General features: G+C 34.0%; 2 protein-coding genes across 2 annotated transcripts; both read right to left on the reverse strand.

The window, feature by feature from the left end:
* Positions 1 to 4,527: 4,527 nt before the first annotated feature.
* LOC125072340 (carboxypeptidase B-like) lies at positions 4,528 to 10,033 on the reverse strand. The gene is made up of 6 exons (XM_047682948.1): positions 9,931 to 10,033; positions 8,316 to 8,519; positions 6,950 to 7,058; positions 6,385 to 6,507; positions 5,470 to 5,658; positions 4,528 to 5,151 (listed from the first exon to the last, which is right to left on the reverse strand). The coding sequence occupies exons 1-6, from the start codon at positions 9,996 to 9,998 to the stop codon at positions 4,555 to 4,557; spliced, it is 1,290 nt and encodes a 429-aa protein (XP_047538904.1). The 5' UTR covers positions 9,999 to 10,033; the 3' UTR covers positions 4,528 to 4,554.
* A 6,545-nt stretch (positions 10,034 to 16,578) lies between these two features.
* On the reverse strand, positions 16,579 to 22,200 carry LOC125072377 (carboxypeptidase B-like). Its single transcript, XM_047682996.1, has 6 exons — positions 22,121 to 22,200; positions 19,911 to 20,120; positions 19,327 to 19,429; positions 18,242 to 18,364; positions 17,695 to 17,883; positions 16,579 to 17,234 (listed from the first exon to the last, which is right to left on the reverse strand). Exons 1-6 carry the CDS (start codon positions 22,198 to 22,200, stop codon positions 16,611 to 16,613), a joined length of 1,329 nt encoding a protein of 442 aa, XP_047538952.1. The 3' UTR covers positions 16,579 to 16,610.

The following is a 22,200-nucleotide window of genomic DNA, read 5'->3' on the forward strand; positions in this document are numbered from 1 at the left end:
AACTGTATCGTAACGAGACTACGAATCGTATGAATAAAGTCAATTCATATTATATTCATTAAATATTATCTGATAAGAGAGTTTTCGATTAAGTGTTTAGTTATCTGACTTATTGTAAATGCAAAAGTGTATTTGGACGTTTGTTCGTCCATAGCGCCAAAACTATTTATATTTAAGTACCTGGACGTTTTCTTCATTTAATATATTTGGCAAATTAACTATCTGATGGTATGTTTCTTGTGTACTTAGTTATACTGACTCAAAATGCTGTTTGGTGGTAGACGATGAGTGGGTGGTACCAACTCAGGCGAGACATTGAAAATGTCAGTGTCTCTTTTGTTACGTTAGTTTGCACTTAAACATATAAACAACCTCTTCTCTCGTTTGATTGCTCACTCTACCACGCTGCTCCAATGCAGATTGGCAAATTAACGTGGCAGATTCTCATCCACGTCGTGCAGGTTTCCTCACGATGTTTCCCTTCATCACCATTGTGCGATCATTAAATTTAAATTCAGAATCATTCACGTCCTATAACCACGGAGCCAACAGCGGCTCTTTATGCAGCGTGTGAAGCTATCTTTCATTACTTTTTTTTTTATTAGAGTCAACTTACAAAAAGTACACCATTTATATGTTTTAAAATAAAGGTAATTACATTTTTAGCTGAGTGTTGTTTTCGATTAAAAGTTATTCCAACAAGAATATAGAGAAACAGATAAATATGCAGATGACACCGCACTGATATTTTCCAATAAAACATGGGATCTAGTTAGAGCTGATGCAGAAGTAGGTCTTGAGGTAGTTGCAGAGTGGCTCAAAAATAATCTGCTCACCCTCAATACCCAAAAAACAAATTACATTTCTTTTTCACTCAACAATAGAACGCAACCGACTAATTTTGATGTTAAAGTACGTCATTGCACAAATACCTTGCGAGCCACTGGATGTAATTGTTCTTTTATAGAAAAGATGGATAACATGAAGTATTTGGGTGTATTGATGGACTACAGGCTCTCATGGCATGCTCATATTGAGCTGACGGCTACTAGGTTACGTAAATTAATCTGGATATTTAAAATCCTTCGACATGTTGCAACAAATTCATTAATTAACCAAATTTATACTGCTTTGGCCCAATCTGTCTCCATCTATTGCATCACAGTATGGGGTGGGGCAATCAAAAGCAAATTAATTCAGATAGAAAGAGCACAGAGGGCACTACTTAAGATAGCTTATTTAGGTAGGTAGTAAAAAGCGTAGGTTTCAAATCAGAACCTTTACACCGAAACTGATTTACTCTCCATTAGAAAACTATTACATGTAATATTAAAAAAACCCACAAAATTAGATTACAACCAAAAAAATATGAATAAGCGAAGAAACACTAGTGTCGCTAAGAAAATACAGACACATACAAAATTTGCTCAATCACAGTTACAATATCTTGCATCGCACTTATATAATAAACGCAATGACATCCTACATAATAATCCTAATTTGTAAATCCTAATTTGTAAATATTTTAATTAGCGACGATCTTATCCGATTAAGTTACTTGCGATAGTAACACTATGTATCCGCTCGCTGCATTCTGAACTATATAAGCTTTAAACTTTATATTATAAATTAATGTTACAAACTCACTCGGGTACAATAAGGGGTTATATACAAGATTAAAGTTGATAGACAGTTGTAATCCTCGGGTTTTCTTTATTATAAAATGCATGTATACATACATGTCGGCGGAAAACCACGTATTTAATTTAAGAAAAACAAGTGGCCATAAATGATTATTTGAATTATTGTAATAATTAAAAACTGTTTGATTATTAAATTAATAATACTTAGTGAATTTTGAGATGTAGAGGGACGAGAGAAATATTTTACCGTCCATAAATACTTGTTATATTGAGTGAATAGGGCCCCCACCCAATTTAGTTATAAAAGGCCGAACGCCTGCCGGTATCAGGAGGCTTGTTCGAGCCGACGGAGCGATCGCACCTCCTCAGTTTGAAATAAATCAGAGAAGAATATTTCCTGAGTTTAATTTTATACCTTTGAGGATAGATAGAATTCCAAATCCTGACATTCGTGACGTCAGCGATGCTGATGAAGATCAATGCACTAAGGTGTATGGATTATTGAAAGGACGTGCCAAGATGTGGATTGATTGGTTGATAGCCACATCTTCATGGGACGAGTTTGGAGTCAACCACCTAAAGGGGATTGGCCAATTTCCAGTCATATCATTGATTGAGTTGAAGATCATTTGTAACATTGACTCCATCAGGTTACAAATACTGTTCATTGTGGTTCATGGTACAAACCTAAAATAAATCTCAGAATCTGTTAATAGCATCAGCTCGTACCAAACTGATGCACCAACCGAAGATTCATCATTTCAGCATTGTTTTATCCATTTGAAAAACCAACACGAGCTTTTCAGATGGCCCATATGGATATCACGGGGAAATTAGGCACTTAGGATGACCATCAGTACGTTATTGTCACAGTAGATGCGTCCACGAAATACGTGCTTTTTCTTCATGTAACTGATAAAAGCCCACGCAGTACGCTAGCTGCCTTAAAACGCACAGTGCACTTATTTTATCGTGGATGGAGAAAGATAATTCTTAGGTGAATTTTTCTACTTCGGAATACTTGGCGTTGATATTTAGAGCCTCATTCAGTTCCACGGTCAATTGGAAGGCAAAGCCAAATTGGCATTAATAAAGCTCGGTGTCCTTAGTAGAGCAACCCGAATTATCGACGATCAAGCTTTTTCTGATCTGCTTGATCTTTTGGCTTTGCGTAGAGATGTTGAATCTCTACATATTGGATTAATCCCAGCTGCTGAATTTCACCTTCTGACATCTCGTCAAAATTCTAAGTTTCACCATCACCACCTAGATGTCCGAAAATTCACAACAGCGCGATTTTTAAGACATTTTGTGCCTCGCACAACCAGTCTGTGGAACCAGCTTTCGCCGGCGGTTTCTCTGAACCGATACGCCTTGGGAACCTTCAAAAAAGAGCGTACTCCTTCCTTGAAGGCCGGCAACGCACATGCAAGCCCCCCGGTATTGCAGATGTCCATGGGCGGTGATAGTCACTTTCCATCAGATGAGCCTCCTGTTCGTTTGCCACCTATGAAATAATAAAAAAAGGTTATTACAGAAAATCAACGTTATAGGGAACCTACCTACCGTAACTTTTTTTTTTAAAATTTAATTTACAACATTCACGGGCTCACAGTTGCCCGTGCCTTTTTTTACATTTTATTTTTATAAATTGTGGCGTTATTTTATATTTTTACTAAACATCGGCAGACCTTCGCTGGACTTCGCGAGCTTGTCGTCTTCTTGGAAGACGTGGCCCACACTGTCATTTTTTTTTTCAGTTTAAAATAATATATAAAAATACTGTATATAGTAGTTTTTTTTTTATCCTAATTACTGTAATCCAGCGGCCCCTGCTCCGTGCTCGATCAGAGAGAGCACAGCCTCGGCGACTCTGATGTCGCGTTTATGTATAGATGTCTTAAGGCTGTGCTCTAGGATGGTTTTTTCTGAAACACCGCCGCTCGGCCGATAAATCTGCCGATAGCGTCCGTGTAATAGATACAGGTGTTAGTGTGTCTAGTGATTGCCACAACTGCGTGAGGAACACTTTCGTGTATACCTTCCTAACTTGACGAAATCACGAACCCAACTGATATTTCAATATTAAAAATATAAAGTTCCTAACTAAGATAGGGAGGGAATAGTCACACTACCATTGTGAAAGTAAATACCGCGATACCGGAAATTGTCCATATATTTTCAACAATTTTCCCAAACCAAATTCAGCAACATAATAAACTGAAATTCGTGAACCTTCTTTAAGAAAGGAGAGACAAGGTATAATATTTTATACAATAATGAATATTCGTAATAAAAATACCAATCCGTAAAGAGCTCACTGTTGGGCTCTACGTCTATCAAGGAAGAGCTTTAGCGTTCACCACCACGCTCCTCGAGTGTGTTAGAGGATATACGTGTAGCAATTTTGTTCGTCACTTTTTTTTGCCATCGAGTACGAAATAAATTGAAAACACAAAATAAGCAAGTGTCTTGTTAGCAAAAAATCACTCAACGTGTAGTTCTTCGTAGATTTATAGATTTCGAGTCTTCTTAATGCTAAGTTTCGTTATTTCTATTCATATTGATCTTTCATTCAATTTGCGTTACCTGAGGCTTGGACACATGCGATTATAGCTTACCGACTTCGGCTCTGTACGAGTGAATTTTATTAATAAAGACTTAATATAAATTTAATATATACAAACACATGAATAATGTAACTTTCTAGCAGCGAATAAATTGGCATTGTATCATTACTTTCTGAAATAACCTCTTACATACAAATAAACAAATTTTTATTTCTTTATAATATTTGTATAGATTTCAATGTTTTTGGTGATAATACGAGTATTATGATGGTAAGTGCAATAGATAAAAAACGTCAACTTATATTCATTTGGAACATTTTATTAAATGTAGATACTAAAAATTAAGCCATATTACGGCGGATATTACGCAGGAAAATAGCGCCTTCCTTAATTCCTTCCCACGTTTGAACTGCAGATGGTTTAATAAAGTCAGGATCGACTAAAAACCCAATAATAGTCGAACCAGAGTTCCTAAGACCTGGAAGTTCATATGTATATGACAATGGCACACCAGCTTTAAGGCCATAATCCATAGCAGTACCAGATGCAGGGTAGAGTACGAGGGCTGAGTTACCGACCCTGTAATTAATGTTCCAATCTTCTTTAACTTCATTGATAGCTGTGGCCATTTGTATTCCTCCAACGTGCAAAGTAAATGCATTCTCGGGGAGGTCGCCAGTTCCCCAACCGTAAAGAATCAAATTACCAAAGCTGTGTAAGTCCAGGAACATTTCAATGCGATCATCACTATGTAAGATATCTCTTATGACTTGAGTCTCGGGTTCAGAGAAGGCGGAGGTGCCATGGTAGATTTCAGTGCAAACATTGTTGCTGGATCCTAAACCGTAAAAGACGTCGAAGTTTCTATTGAGATCGACGCCGAGACAAACATCACCGGGTAATAACCCATTCCTGCGGTTTTTACGCCAGAAGCGACCCTGTAAAAGACAAGGCAGAAACTGAGATTTTGTTCATTATACCACAGTGTACTAAATCCACGGTCAAACAGAAATACTTAATATGATTGATTGTATTTCAGTTTTAAGGGCATGCGAGCCGGTGTGCTTTAGTTCCCAAAGTTATTAGTACATTAGTTATGTCATCCATTTTTAATATTATACACAGTAGCATAATGTATGAGCAGTGGTGCCCATCAGGTGGCCTATTCGCATGTCTTCCTATTTGAAACAAAGAAATAGACGCAACTGCATTTGATGCGCGTTCAGAAATGATGATTGTAATTATGATACACTTACTCCATCGTGACTGAATTCGTAGCCGTCTGGGTTGGCGACTGGCATGATGATCCAGTCGAAGTCATCAATAAGATCTTGATCAGTGACATTGACGACTAGTTTCTCGATTGCGTACAATGTAGCTGGAAGTGTGACCCATTCACGAGCGTGAAGTAACGATTCGACGAAGATGATTGGTTTACTTGCGTTCTGTAATAATTAAGACGAATACAGACGTGCTTTGTTTATGCATAAACTTGGGTTTGATTTTTGCAGCTGTACCTACTTTCCTAAGTAGGTATAGCTTTAAATTTCATCGATACTATGAAATAACGATTCAGATCAATTAATTTATTTTCATAAACTATATTTTGATTTAATGATTTGATTGATATTTGCAAGACAAAACTCTACAATTGTTTTAAATTGAGATAGGCATGATGCTTGCTTCCTTAAAGTATCGCATCTAAGGTACTCTGCTAATAACGAAAGTATGTTCCAATTAAAATAATGTTCAATTTTAAATGCTTGTCCAATAAAGGGATTAATATCTTTAACTTGGCTTATTAAAAAACTAATGCTCAAGTCAAAAAAAAACATTGATAAATAAGGCATATTACTCAATACAAGATTATATTAATGATAAAAAAGCTTGGACTTAGTATTTGCTGTTTTAGGTAGAATTATAGTATATGGATAGTATTAAAATATTAATTGTACTTTATTGACATACTCTGTAATTAAATAAAACGATGGAATACTGAGTAATTACTGAGTTTCTTTTCGGTTCTTCTACGTGGAATCTACTTCTCGAACCGGTGCCAGTTTTACGTTCGATTCAACGCCAATCCAAGAGTTAGTTCAATTTAAAGTCAGTTGCAATCAAAAATAGGTAGCTCGTATTAAATCTGTTTTGATTGTTTATGGAGATCTCACCTCAAACTTGCTGTTTGAAATTTTTAAGTAGTTCATGTCTCTGCCTTCAAAAGACTTTCCTCCATTGACTAAAGTGACTACATCTGGATACGCCTCAGCTATTTTTTTGAGGTAATTGTTGACCTGTAAAAAAACATGACATGTTTCACGAAATGTTCTTCATTTTCGAATAATACAGATCGAACGTTGTTTTTGGTTTCTAGAGTACTTGAGTTTTCAAAATTATATTTTCCAAAATAAAACTTTATAATTTAATTCTGATCTTGAGAAGATTAAAATTTGTTATCGTTATTTTAGTCTTACGGGTTTTAATTTTTAAAGGCGACTTAAAATTATCAAAATTAATTACTCTTTTATCAGTTAAGAATCTAGTTAGAATACTAATTCTATGTTCTTATTCTTATTATTTTTGATAATTGATAATTACTAATCATTTCATCGAAAAATTCTACTAATTGTAACATACTTCAACTAGACTAATTACAAAAAAATTAAATTAGTCTACATGATAAGTGTGAATGTTTCGATGTTTTTAATATAAATAATAATAAGAATGAATCTGTACCTCAGTGAGATTGTAAATATCGTCAAAGTTAACTAATAAATCATTATCAGATCTCATGGCTCTATTTCTAGCTTTGTCAGCCCTCAATTTGTCTTCAAGCTCCAGTGACCTGAAATAGTAGAATTTTTGAACAATTATTTATTTATTTATTTATTTATGTACCAACAGACTATACAGAAAATTATATAAATGAAAAATGTGTACAAAGGGATAACTTATCTCTAACAAGAGATCTCATCCAGAAACCCTGAATCTAGTGGAGATTATTTGTAATACATATTTATGGTGTACGTACAATATCAATTAGTTTTATATTATAGAATTCACGTAGACTTAACGATAAATGAATATAATAATAATATAATTATATACCTACTATCGAATTTAACAAGATAGTGTTTGTGGTAGTGTTAACGATATTAAATAAACCTTGGTTCTAATTACGTATTGAAAATCTTTATGGAAATGTTATTTTTATTCATTAGTTAAAAACTTATTTTGTTAAAAATTATTATTATTAGATCACAAAATCTTGATGCTGTCAATGTAAGACTCAAGCGTTACAATCATCCATGCAGAGAGAACTAATTCATTAACAAACGCACTTCCAAAAAGGGTTGGCATGAATCATGAGATAATACAGAGAAGATGAGAGAGAGAGATATGAGAGATGTATGACATTGAAATGTGTATTATGTGTGTATGTATTGGGGTAAACTATAATGTGTGTGTTGTGTATGAACTTAATTGAAGAACATCTATTTTTTATATTTGATTGTTGAAACGATTGTTTCAGATAAGGTCAAATTGACATCATTTTTATTTAATAGTGATATCAAATGTTATTCAATTCTAGAATTAAGAATAAATATTAGAGGATTATCGGCTTAACAAATTTATTTATCACTTTTGGGCAATAATACGTGTAAAGAAATCCTGCGTTTATCACTGATTTTTCCATTTATTTGATAAAATTCAATTATAACTAATTGGGTATATTTTTTTAGGATTTTATAATTGGCATCGTTTAATAGTTTCTAAAACATGGACGTATTTTGAAAATCGTAAGATGCTATTTCAGATACGTTTGTAAAATAAAAAAAATCTTGGTAATGTTATTTGCCGGAAAAGTCGAATGTTTTATGAAATTATTATTATAAACTTTAATTACGAATTTAGCCTGTGATCCAATTTCCAAATAACGAAATAACGATTGAAATAATATTTATATTTAATTTCCGAAGAATAAACATCCAAAAATAATAATAATATTATGTCAAAGTCTATCTACTTTCGAATTACGACTGGATCTGGAAATTGTCATTGCTTTAAAGTTTTTCTTTTTATTTTCGTGTATTATACTCACTCTTTAATATTTTCAACTTCAATAACGAACTCTATCCCCTTAGAATTTAGCTCATCTTGGAATAGCTGGACATAGTCTTTGGGTACAAGAACTATGCCGTCTCTTTCTTGCGTCGCGTACATCCATATATCCAGAGGATAATCCAGGGAATTGAAGTAGTTAATCTGTTCGACATCTTTGACTTTTACTGTGAAAAGTGCGGACCTGTTAAATTAAAACAAGGTTAGTTTAGTTACTGTTAAGGATGTGAGACTCTTTAGGATCAGTATTTTCAGTAGGTAATATAGATTTTATACAAAAAATTATCAACTCTGTGAAACCTTTACAGAAGCGCTATTCTGTAAGAACTCATTTCGCCTTTTGCTAGTTAAATCTTGTGAAACCGATGGTAATTTGCAAATTTGATACGTCTTTAATAAAATCAATGTCTTCGATTGGTGGTAGGCTTCATATAAGTCCGCCTATTTAGGTATCATCACATATTCTACCGTTAAACAGCAGTACTGTTGTTACTATTTCAATGGTGAGCCAGTTCACCTGAATACAAGGGCCAAGGCATCTTAGTGCCCAAGGTTGGTGGCGCATTTATGATATGAGGGATTATTAATATTTCGATTCAGTATATTATATGGGCAGTGTTGTAGATTTAGTTTCAGGTGGATTCGGCCTCAGCCATTTGCCAGTCCTCTTAAATATATGCCATAAAAAAACACTTCTTGATATTTCAAGATCGTATCGTATAATTTGGCAGATTTTTACATACTGCTTGTTGTGTCAGAAGATGCTATGAAGATTTACTACGCAAAAAAGTTATATAACAAATGCTTTAGTACGTTTTTGAACTAGTCGTTTTTATATGTTTAAGTTAACCTTGTGTAATGAAACCAAACAAATATAATATAAAAATACCTAGTATAAAATCAAATTGCTTTCTCTACCTGTTTGTATATACGTTAACTTGGTTTGATGGTTTGGTTTGTTTGACTCAACTGAGTTTGATGCGGTTTTCATTTATAGAAAGAGTTACAAACGAGGAAGGTTTGTACATACAATTTGATCGCTTAATATAGTCCGGCCAAACACCACTGAGTTTAAAAGTGCTTAAAGTTTAATTTCAATTTAATTCTACCACCTGTGTACCCGCTGACCCGTTTGTGTTTGAAAAAGCTTCAAACTTCGTGTCAAAAAAGACGAGGATGCCTTAGCTTACGAGTGGCACTTTTACAGACTGTTATTAGTTTATTTAGAAATCTTTTAATGATGAAGAGGCCGTTTCCCAACAGTGGGGCATTAACGGGTTACTGGTAATGGACTGGATAATATGTAGTGTTTTTTTAAGATAATGATAGGTGGACAAGCCATTTGCTTGGCCACCTGACGGTAAGTGGTCAACACCGGCCATGGACAACTTACATCCCCAATGCTCCACCAACCTTGGGAATTAAGATATTATGTCCCTTGTGGCTGTAGTTACACAGACTTACTGACCCTTCAAATAGGACGACACAATACCGAGTACTCTAGTTTAGCAGTAGAACATCTGTTGGAACTTAACCAGAAGAGTTAGCACAAGGCCCTACCACCAAGTGATTCTTTAGTGGTACGTTAAACTTACTCATCATACTGCTCGTGCCTCGCGTATACACAACTCACACACACAAATATACCCAAAAACCAACGCATAACTGTATCGTAACGAGACTACGAATCGTATGAATACAGCCAATTCATATTATATTCATTAAATATTATCTGATAAGAGAGTTTTCGATTAGGTGTTTAGTTATCTGACTTATTATAAATGCAAATGTGTATTTGGACGTTTGTTCGTCCATAGCGCCAAAACTATTTATATTTAAGTACCTGGATGTTTTCTTTCTTTAATATATTTGGCAAATTGGCTATCTGCGGTTCGGTAAATTCACATGACAGATTCTCAACCACCACGTGCAGTTGTCCTCACGATGTTTCTCTTCATCGCCGTGGTGCGATCAAGCACATAAAAGCGTCATTAGCGCAATGGTATTTAAATTTAAATTCAGAATTATTGGTTAAGATTCACGTCTTGTAACCACTGGGCCAACGCGGCTCATTATAAGACGTGTGAAGCTATCTTTCATTTCCAACAAGAAAATAAAGAAACGGATAAATATACTGTGAATATCCGTAAATATTTGTCTTGTGTCTAAATTGATAAAATTGTCGAACAAAAAAACAATCTAGATTCACCTGAATATAGAGTAATATTAGAATAACCCAGACAACGAAAAGAGATAAGTTCAGCTTCAAAACATTTATGAATTAATCTGTAAATATTTTAATTAGCGACGAACTTATCCGATTAGTTACCTGCGAATGTATCCGCTCGCTGCATTCTGAACTATTTAAGCCTTAAACTTTATCTTATAAATTAAAGTTACAAACTTCATATTAACTTTATTTCTGTTATACAACGATGTGATTTTTCTTTTATTATATACTAGGTACCCGTCCTGATATCACTCAGCTACAATAAGAGGTTATATACAAGATTGATGTTGATAGAAAGTCGTTAACCTCGACTTTTCTTTATTATAATATGCATGTATTATACATCTAAACCTTATTATTGAATCACTCAGTTTACTGATAGAAGCCGCACTTAAATCCGTTACTTAGTTCAAAAGATCTAAGCGTACAAATAACGTTTGTTTTTTGGAACGAAGTTCTTGCACGTGGCTTACAGTAGAGTGTACTGCGAGTCTCACATACGCGTTTACAACGGATATTCAGGGAGAAAAAAGTTGTGCATTGGCAGAGATCGTCTCGTAAGGAGAGAGCATTATACCCCCTAAAGACAAACATCGTCTCTTTCTCTTTATCTATATCTAGTATATACGTTTTTAATTTTTTTTGTTATTGTTTTTTTTTCAGATGTGTGGGATACAACGCTGTTCGGCTTGTAAGCCCAATCCCAATCACCCAGTAATATTGGTACTATATATATCAACCCCTCAGTATCTATATCAACCTTTTCGCCCCTAGTGAAAGATGGAAATCTAATTTGAAGTTATTATTAAAATTTGATTTACGAATATCTTTTACTAGGGGAATAAAAAAGGGAAGTTAAACAGTTTTATTTTTAAATCCATTCTGCTATTTCAGTGAGAAGAGGGAATTACAAAATTATGTTAAATAGCTCTCCCACGAGTACCTCGTGTTTATCTTGGATTTGGAGTGCCTTACGTATTACTTAAATATTCAAATTTTCCTCTTCCGAAATTCCATCAATATCCGTTAAACCCTCCACGAGATAGTTACAGGATAACAGTGGAATTATATTCGACAGGTACTGTATTTTTTTTTGGGTAATAAAATATATTTTTCAGTGGCATCGTTAATGGTTAAAACAATGTCCAAACAATAAACATAACATAATTTCGAGAGTCACAGGTCAAGCCAAGTAATTGGGGGTTTCCGTATAATTCTCATTAATAGGTAGGAATCTGGTATACCATCGGAAAGTACCTAAAGCCAAGAATTACTTCCGTGGATGATAATCATCTTGGATGACGTTAATAATCCGATTGCTTGGGTTTAACCATGATAATTTTTCCAGACGGAAACTTGTAATTAAACCTCGTATATGTTACCATGTTAATCAACTGGATTAAATAGATTAAATATAAAAAAATATATATGTAATATGGGTATTATCGATTTAATTACAATTATCAGATAATATATATATACTAGAATAGTATTATGTAATACTATATTTATATTAAAGGAGCGTAGCCTAGCTGACCCTTGTAGTCGAGAGAGCCTTTTCTATAATTTGTTTTTAAAGTTAGAAACATGAATCTCCTTGATAATGTTTCCATTTATGATTGGAAGACAGCTCTAAAAGCCTTAGAGACCTAGGATCGTGATTTGAAGTTCATAATTTCTTAAGTTGGAAATATAAGTAAGTTGGTATTTAAGTTCCTGTTTGTAAATAAAAGATCAATGTTGTGTTATCCGATAACATATCTCATAGGGTACATGGGACGTATTATAATAATATTATCTCCGATACATTTAGGTGTGAGTCTTATGTTTGTTTATTAAAAAATATATTTATTCCATTAACGTCTTTTTCATTCTTTTAGTTACAATTAGAATTTTTCTTCTGCTGTATGTATCTATGCTAATTTTATAAAGATAAACTGTTTGTTAAGAGCCAAGATGGCCCAGTGGTTAGAACGCGTGCATCTTAACCGATGATTTCGGTTTCAAACCCAGGCAGGCACCACTGAATTTTCATGTGCTTAATTTGTGTTTATAATTCATCTCGTGCTCGGCGGTTAAGGAAAACATCGTGCGGAAACCTGCATGTGTCTAATTTCAACGAAATTCTGCCACATGTGTATTCCGCCAACCCGCATTGGAGCAGCGTGGTGGAATATGCTTCAAAGCTTCTCCTCAAAGGGAGTGGGGGCCTTTAGCCCAGCAGTGGGAAAATTTACAGGCTGCTAATGCTAAAAAAAAAAAATCTGTTTGTTTGTTTTGGAACACTAATCAGAACCTTATCACAGGAACAAATGGTTCGATTTAATTTGAATCCTTATTTATCGATAAAACTTAAGGCTATATACCATTACAGTACAATCTATAGAAGAGAAGTATTAATGAAAAATATTGCAAAAACGGGAGAAACTTATTGCTTTTGAGAGCTCTCATTGCGTGCGGTCCGTAAACGGTTCAACGCAAAAATCATGCATGAGAGAATCTCTAATATAGCCGAGCTAAGTCGCGACGAGCAGCAGTCATGACATAAACACCCAACTTAACTATTTTAAGTATAAGTTAAAAAAGTGGATATATAAAGTCCTTACAAGGGATGGGCATCTAGAATCACAGGACGTTCTCGATATTAATATCGACTACTAAAGCTTAAGAAACTGATACTGATGGGATATGTTTACAGTAAAAATAACTTCTTGAAGATGTAATCAATCAATTAATGTAAAATATTTAGAGATTATTCTACGCTTATTTGATTTGGGTTAATATGTCTATTTATACAAGATAGTCTTCCAGAATTTGTAGAAAAGTTTCCGGAGAAAACGTAAAGATGCCTTTGTATTTATCGATACATTTAATTTTGTACAGTGAACACCACTAAACGTCCAATACCAGGCATGGCGTCACGTCGCTTCCTAAGACAATATTTTTCGTTTACACTTCACCCTGTTCTAAGGAGCAGTCTACAATGAACTAAAAAATACATTAATATACATATATATACAGTGTAAGTTAATCATTTCCAAATAATTTATGGATAACCGCTCGCTTCGCTCATTGTAAATTAAATTATAGCAATGTCTTCTTTATGAACAACTAAAACAGTATCTATGACTTGTATACCGACATTATTATCGACTTCCATAACAAATTTTATGGCAGTCCTTTGCCTCATTGGATAGCACCCTAAAAATTCAACTTTTCGCCTCCAGCTCGAACACAAACATGACATAACAGCTTAGATACTTACTGAACCGGTAGTTTTACATTTAATATCATATCCTGTAAAATAATTAAAAAGTACTTTTAAAAGTTTACTTAATAAATAATTTTTGATCTGATTTGATTTTTGTGTCAAGTAGAGCCGCTGTTTATGGGCCGAAATGACCACTTACCGTCACGCCATAAATATTACAAGATAAGTTAATAGACAGATTCAGGTTGTCAAAAATATAGGTGTGATAGACGTAAGTATGGAATAAAAATCGGCGTAATTTTAAATTAATAGCAACATAAAGCGTTGTTGCCTTTTTGCTTTTTTTTTTCCTTTCAAAATATTTATTTTAGGATTTAGTGGCAGCGTAAAGAAGCATGTGGCCATCTTCAGTGAGCCATACTATGGGATTCCAACGTAAATGAAGACTTGTTTTAAGAATTTAAAATTTAGGGTTATTCGAAGAAAATCTGTTCCAAAGGTTATCGAGTGTTGCTTCTTGTCGCAGATAAGCAGTTCCTATATTAGAACTATTCCTTATTTCGAATGATGACGTCATGAGTGATGTGTTTTTAATAATGTTACGACGTGGTGCAATGTCTTAATATTTATAACATTTTTGATATTTTTTTCAACTTCCAAACGATATTCACCGTGTAGTATGCACTGACCCTTATATGTATTTGAAGAAATATCTCGAATTCCAGCCATTATTACTTACCTGTGTTGAAAAACAACGGATTTCTCACTGATGTCTGTTTTCTCAGCACGAACTCACTCGCAGAATATTTTATGGGAACACCTCCGGGGTATTGTTTATTTCTATTTATTGGTGATTTATGGGAGCCTCGGAGTCGATGGGATTGAGAGTATTGGTTAGTTAAGATGATATATGTATAAGGGTATCGTAAATAATGATATTTTTTATTCAGGTTGAAGTTTATGGGTTGCTGATCTGACATTTAAATATTATTTTTTATGCTTTATGCGTTTCAAATTCTAATTCTTAATCTAATGTAAATTCTTACGAAATGTTATTTAACTCTCTTCGGGATGTTATTAATTAAGTAGGTACACTTAAATTTGCTTTATAATATGTTTACAAGAATATTATGTTTATTCACCTCGACCTCCGTGGTCGAGTAGTATGTACACCGGTTTTCATGGGTACGCCACTCCGAGGTCCCGGGTTCGATTCCCGGCTGAGTCGATGTAGAAAAAATTCATTAGTTTTCTATGTTGTCTTGGGTTTGGGTGTTTGTGGTACCGTCGTTACTTCTGATTTCCATAACACAAGTGCTTTAGCTACTTACATTGGGATCAGAGTAATGTATGTGATGTTGTCCAATATTTATTATTTATATTTATTCACAATATTATAGATAATTTAAAAAGATACGGTGGCAATCATTGTATAATAGAGGCATCAGGCCGGACCGTAAGTTTAGGGGACCGTGAGCTATCACTACTTAGCGGCCCACCTAAGACATATTTGAACGTAGACTTGAATTAAATTAATTTTCATATGCGAGAAACAATGTTAAGAGCCGGTGCCGCTGCGGAAAAAGCTGAAGCAAAAAAAAGATCTAAATATTCGTGCCTTATGTCAAATTTGCTGTCGAAACACTTGGCCTTTGGAGTAATGGTGCAAAAAGCTTCATTAAAAGTATAACACCTCGCCTTATTGCTTCCACTGGTGACAGGAGGGCCGGTTCGTTTTTAGCCCAGAGGATCGGAATTGCGATTCAACGGGGAAATGCTGCTAGCATTCTTACCACCATTCCACGCGGTCAAGATTTATACAGTAACTTTATTAATTCATATTTGTATATATATTTAAGCACTTAATGTTATCTATTTTTATAATAATGTAGATAAAAAAAAATTAATGGGTTTAATTAATTACAGGACTCGCAGGGCTGCAAACCATACGATCTGTTTAATTGAATACAGCTATGGATTCTTTCGCATTATCGTCTTATTTTGACTTTGACTTGACTTAGCAGTGCTCCCCTTGAATCCACGGTCCCTGGGCTGAAGCCCGGTGATCCGGCCCTGTGAGGCATGGAAGATAAACTAATAACATCCAGTTTCCGACTGCGCCAAGTTAATACACTGTTTTTGGGACAAGGTATTCGTTTCTATAATAAGATTCTACAATTATTTTTAACATGGCCTATTAAAAAATTAAAGTTCTGGTAAAAAAAAATGATGAATAAGGCATATTACTCATTACAGAATTGTACTAATGATAAAAAAGCGTAGACTTAGTATTTATTGATTTCTAGGCAGGATAAGTAAAAAAATAATTATATTTTACTGAAACTCTCTGTGATTGGAATGGGGATTTTGGCATTCCAATTAGAGAGATAAATTGGAATTATGGAACTACTGAGTTTCTTACCGGTTCTTTTCGGTTTCCGAATTGGTGGTTACATTTAAGTTAACACTGAATAAAGAATATTTTGATTTTAATTTTATTCAAATAGTATTTTGTGTTTGTGCGATTATAAATTTATTTGGTTATGTAATTACCTCAGAGATTACTGAAATTGGTTTGTTGGTGAAATGTAATATATATACAGTTGCTTTCCTGATTGTGAGTTATGTGTTTTGACTTTTAAACAAACTCCAATTGTTTAAACAAGACTAGAGAGAGATAACAAACAGTCAAAATCAGAAATTAAAAAAAAAAACTGCTATCTTAATCTTTCGAGCGTACTACAATCTAGTACGCTATATATAATTAATATTAGTCAAAATAAAATTACGAAAAAAGTTTCATAAGTGTTACATTATTTTAATAGATTTTTTTTTTAATATCCAAACATTGGAAAGTCATCAGTTTGATTTTTGAAATACATCCTGTTCTGGACAACGTATCGAGCTGCCACCTTGATACCTTCCCAGGTTTCAAAACCAGCTTGCCGAACGAAAGCAGGGTCGACTAGGAAACCGTTAATGTTATTCAGATTTCTGTAAGCTGGCAGTTCATAAGTGTATGAAAGACCACGACCGATCATGGACTGGACGTAATCACTGGACCCACCAGATGCTTGGTACAACACTGCCGCGATATTACCAACCCTATAATTACGATGAGATGGCCATTTGACAGCATCGATTCTTTGGGCCATTTGGACGCCAACTGTGTTCAGGATCAGTGCGTGTGGTGGCAGCTGTCTATTACCATATCCATAGAGTATCAGACTTCCGAAGCTATGAGCATCAATGAATAGAGAAAGACGGCTTCTAAACTCGGTAATAATGTTCCTTGTGATTTGTGTCTCTGGTTCAGAGAAGGCTCTGGGTCCGTGGAACGTGTCACTGCAGGCTGAGTTGCTGGAGGCGGTTCCCCAGTTGAAGTCATGGTTCCTGTTTAGATCAACGCCGACGCATACACCGAAGCCAGTTCTGCGGTTCTTCCTCCACATACGAGTCTAAGTGATAAAATAATTTTCATTCATTAATTCTTAAAAACGAAATGCGACTATTTTTTTAATCTTGTATGAGTTGATTTTAGTCATTAACGGTGTAACAAATAATACTAACCAAATCTTTAGCATTTTTATTTAAATTCGGTACCCAGACCAGAAAATGTTAAGGGGTTACCATCGCTTATAGACATTTGCCTTGTAAGAAAGACCTTACAGTGTTAATGCACCACCAACTTTGGGAGTCCGATAAAATGTTATGTTTTCATATGCCACTAGTTACACTGGCTCACTCACTTCTTGTGGTATATGAATATAATATAAAAAGTGAGTGGTAATCAAACTACACATCCCAGCTTTTTAATACCAAAATAAATATATTATTAGATTTTTGGTTGTTGAATTATGAAAATAACTTTTCTATATCTGTCTTTGGAAAAAAAGTATGTGTTTGTGGGATACGTACTGAGGTGTGGGAAAATTCATATCCATCAGGGTTCGCAATTGGCAAGATGATCCAATCAATGTTCCTAATCAAATCCTGTTCGGTGACATCAATCACCAACTTGTGAATGGCATAAAGAGTCACTGGGAGGGTGACCCATTCACGAGCGTGGAGAAGAGACTGGATCATGACGACGGGCTTATTTCTATCCTGTAAATATTTGAGAGTTACAAAATATCGAATATCTAACTTGTCTGAAATAATTTATGGAACGATATTCTCAAAATGTTGTAAAAATGTATCTTATTTTAAAAACATCAGTTACAAAGAATCACTAAAAGAAGCTATCCCGAAAGCCTTAGAAAGTGAGTTTTCACTTCGGAACACGATCGTAAAATGTCAGAAAGTGATACGCGATAAGTGAATAAGATACACGTATCATAATAAAGCGTCCAAAATGATTTCTTACAGAATAAAAGTGCGGTTTAAATATTTATGGGAACTTATTAATAAGTCTTAGTGTGTTAGAGTACAATAAGTTACCTGTTCCTCATTTTGTAAATATTACCTGGAAATTGTTTGAAGATATCCTAAGGTATTTGATGTCTCGACCTTCTACACTTCTCCCAGCGGACACGGCGCGGACAACTCTTGGGAACCTGTTGGCCAGATCGGTGAGGTATCGGTCCACCTATTGGTTGAAATGTTTTAATATTTAGTATTTATGATATTTTTTACATAGCAAGAGCCGAAATAGTACTGAGATAGCACAATATGAATTATAGTTTAAATTCGCAAGCTCCAATTTGAATAAATCATATTTCTGTGAACATTTAAAGTCATCGTGTTAAAATTAAAAAAAAAACATCGTTAAAAAATCGGTGTTTCATAAAAATAACATACTCTTTTTCTTAATATATAATACAAAAGGGCAGTTAATAATATGAATTCCTTACTTTAATCAGATAAAAAAGTTCGATAGCAATACAATCATCGAACGTTGATAAAATACTCATTTAATTATGAATTTAAATTGACGAAATATTACTTAACGGTTTGAATACTGTTAACAAGAAACTCGAATAAGCACTAAGAATTTCAATAAAGTTTTACGTACAAATAAAATACCACAATTTGAATTAAACCAATCATTCATTTCAGACTTCGAAAGGGTCCTTGAACGAATTTAGACCTTTTTTTAGATTTGGGTTCGTTCTTCGAGGGGGTAAGTACAATAATACTTTCTGGGATAACAAAGGCAAAAAGGTCATTATGTCTAGTGCACTGACTCTGAAGGTGTTCAAGGTAGCAATTTAATATCTTGCACTTTATTTTATATACGTTTTGCTTCAATGCAAATATCTTAAATATTTTATGCTGTGATAGCTAAAACCAAAATCTAGCTTTTTTGGATAATTCATTCATATACAAAAAATGATTTTGACTTCGATAAGTGGTTACGAGAATCGGCATATCTTCAAATCTAAAATTGCGTTAATGATTTACTGAAGTTAATGTACCTCTCTATTTGTTTATCTCTTTCGTGGCCTTTCTCCTTTTTTTATTAAATAGCAACATAATGTTTTTTTTTTTTTTGTTTTAAAAATTAGTTATTTGTAGTAGTGGAAAAAAAATCTTATAACTTAAACTTACCACATTATAACGGTGAATGACATCTAAAGATATACCCCCAGATCTACTAAAATTGCTTGATCTAGCCGCATCAGCTAACAATTTATCTTCTAGCTCCAGTTTTCTATGAAACAAAAGTCATTTTCTTATGAAGATTTTAGGTACTTGTGTGACAGATTCTTCATCAGTCATATATATTGCCATTTTTGAAAAAAAAAAAAAACCTTGCATAAGATCAAATACTTTATAAATATACGGATACGGATGCGGAATATACACCCAATATAAAATACATCAGTAATCTTAGTAGTTACTCATAAGAAAGATAGATATTGACGTGGTTGGTTGGTGATAAGTGGTTACTGTCCATAAACATTGGCGCTCTAAGAAATATTAACCATTTCCTACAGTGTCGATGTGCCACCATCCATGGGAACTAAGATGTTATGTGCACAGGCTGGCTCACGTATCCTTCCAATCGGAACACAACAATGGAAAAAAAAATACTGCCTGGCGGCAGAAGGTATGAAATGAAGATATAAAAAATAATTAGCACCAATGATATTGCTATTTAGAAATTAATAGATAAGAATTGGTCTACTTACTCTTTAATATTTTCCGTAACAATTTTGTATTCTACTCCAATTTTATTAACGGCATTTTCGAAAAGAGGTTTCATGTTCTTTGCAACTAGAATGAGTCCTTCTCGGCCAGGAATAGCATACGACCATAGATCTAGATTCATCTCTTCAACAATTGCATTGAGCTCATCAACTTGTACAAGGTCATTGACCTTGACTTCGTACAAGGAATGTCTGGAAGAAAGAAATAAAAAGTAATCATCATCTTTATCCGGTACCTTTCAAAGCACGCTTATAATACATTCCTTCAAATTAAATCAAACGAAATATATTCAGTGGCGTAGCTGGGTGGACAAGGGTCCCGGTGCATAGAAAAAGAAACGGGCCCTCACCCCCTCATTAACTTATATTGCGCTTCGAAATTATAGATAGGAATAAAAATAGGATACAGGATACATTAAGACGAACATTAGTAGGCTAAGTCCATATGTCATATCTATTCAAAACTTAGCTTAGAGGGCCCCCTGAGCTCCGGGGCCCTGGTGCACTGCACCACCTGGCCCTACGATAGCTACGCCACTGAATATATTGTATACAAGTAAACTTTACAACAAAGCATTTTTAAATATTCATCGTTTCAACTCTATCACCGTTTTTCAAGAAACTCGTTTTGCTTTTTGAAACAACCAGATTTACAATCGTGTTAGTATTCACAATTATTGTTTTCAATCAGTCCTGAGTTACCCGGGCCTAAATCCAGATCCTGAATATTTCCACTCAAGAATTTCATGATCTATTATCGACTTTGCAGACGTCATTCCGGCTAGCTCTACTACTTCAGCTTGCAAATTTTGATTTTTACTTTAGTATTCTCCGGATTAACTAATATTATATGACTTTTAAGAGCTTGCAAGTATGGTTTGATCAACTGGCGCTAAACGACTTTTTGGACTAGTGAAAATTTTATTGATGTAGTTTTTCGAATTCATTTTGAGATAACTTATATATCGTATATATAACAAAAGATAATATAACAATAGCGAATTATATGTTTATCGTGAATTAATTAAAGGATTTCTATAATATTATCTTTAATATTTAGAAAACCTTGCTCAATAAAGCTATCAAACCTCAAAATACGTATATATGTTATCAGATTCGTATGCGCCTAATATTTTTAGGTTATAATAATCATAGTAAAATTATGGTTTGGAATTCTTTTTTTTTTAGCATTAGCAGCCCGTAAATGTCTTACTGCTGGGATAAAGGCCTTCTCTCACTTTGAGGAGAAAGTTTGGAGCATATGGACCACGCTGCTCCAATGCGGGTTGGCGAAAAATTATTAAATGCTTTTAATTAATTAAATACAAATCACAGATTTTGCGTTTCGTTTTAAATTAATTACCACGTTCATAGTTTTCTATATTTATTTAAAATTAACATTCCTTATTGATTAACTTTGACATCGTATATATTTTTGTTAACAGCAACTATTAACAATACGAATTATCTTGTTAAGTTTTCTTGTTGTTAAGTTTCCAATAGTTCTGAATGTTAATTCCAATAACTGCTGTTGAATCTTAATAGATATTATTTTTCCCGTATAAAATACATAATCATATGCTAATAAGAACTCAACGCTTTTATCGTCTTCTTATGCTCTTGTATTGTACAAGAAGACTTATTCTCTGTTCTAAATACAAGATATAATTATATTTATTATTATATTAAAAGTATAGTTTGAACGAAGCTGCTTCATATAATATAAGTAAAAAAGTGTATATGTCACAGCCAACTAGTTAAATTAACCATTCAAGAAAACACCTACGACTTTACTAAACTGAGTTATTCAGCCAGCGGCCGAATGACGTCAAACAATTCACCTTCTATTAACAGAATCGGGTAATTTGATTTAGACTACTAATAGATTTTCTTTAATTCATTGAAAAATAACTCTTTAATTCTCTATTCTAATGTTGCAGCATTAAGGAACACATGTACAGCTTGTGAGAGGTGGATGTACTGCACATCTCATAGCGCCAAAGTTCTACGATTATTGATAAACATCCATATTCAGGAGAGTCCGTATTCCATGAACGGAAGATAAATTGGCCACTGGTTGAACGGCGCCGTTTAGTAAAGTGACAAGGCGTTTCATTGAACGGCTCATTTAATCAGTCGGTACATACATCTCAAAAATAAGTTAATATATATTGGTATTAAATATCTCTTACCCATCATATTCTTCGTGTTTTGCTTGCACTATATAAACAGATGCAAATATCAGAAAAATAATTTTAAAAATGTCTGCCAT

This window comes from Vanessa atalanta, chromosome 21, assembly GCF_905147765.1.
Source record: "Vanessa atalanta chromosome 21, ilVanAtal1.2, whole genome shotgun sequence".
In the NCBI taxonomy this organism is placed as follows: domain Eukaryota; kingdom Metazoa; phylum Arthropoda; class Insecta; order Lepidoptera; family Nymphalidae; genus Vanessa; species Vanessa atalanta.

Coding starts and splice junctions, on each gene's coding strand:
- LOC125072377 (XM_047682996.1), bottom strand. CDS start 22,200: ATGGCAGACATTTTTAAAATTATTTTTCTGATATTTGCATCTGTTTAT. Junction 19,430..19,910: donor GTTACGGAAAATATTAAAGA/GTAAGTAGACCA, acceptor TTTGTTTCATAG/AAAACTGGAGCTAGAAGATA. Junction 18,365..19,326: donor TCATTCACCGTTATAATGTG/GTAAGTTTAAGT, acceptor TTCAACCAATAG/GTGGACCGATACCTCACCGA.
- LOC125072340 (XM_047682948.1), bottom strand. CDS start 9,998: ATGCGTTGGTTTTTGGGTATATTTGTGTGTGTGAGTTGTGTATACGCG. Junction 8,520..9,930: donor AGGCACGAGCAGTATGATGA/GTAAGTTTAACG, acceptor TTAATTTAACAG/GTCCGCACTTTTCACAGTAA. Junction 6,508..6,949: donor ATATTTACAATCTCACTGAG/GTACAGATTCAT, acceptor GTTTTTTTACAG/GTCAACAATTACCTCAAAAA.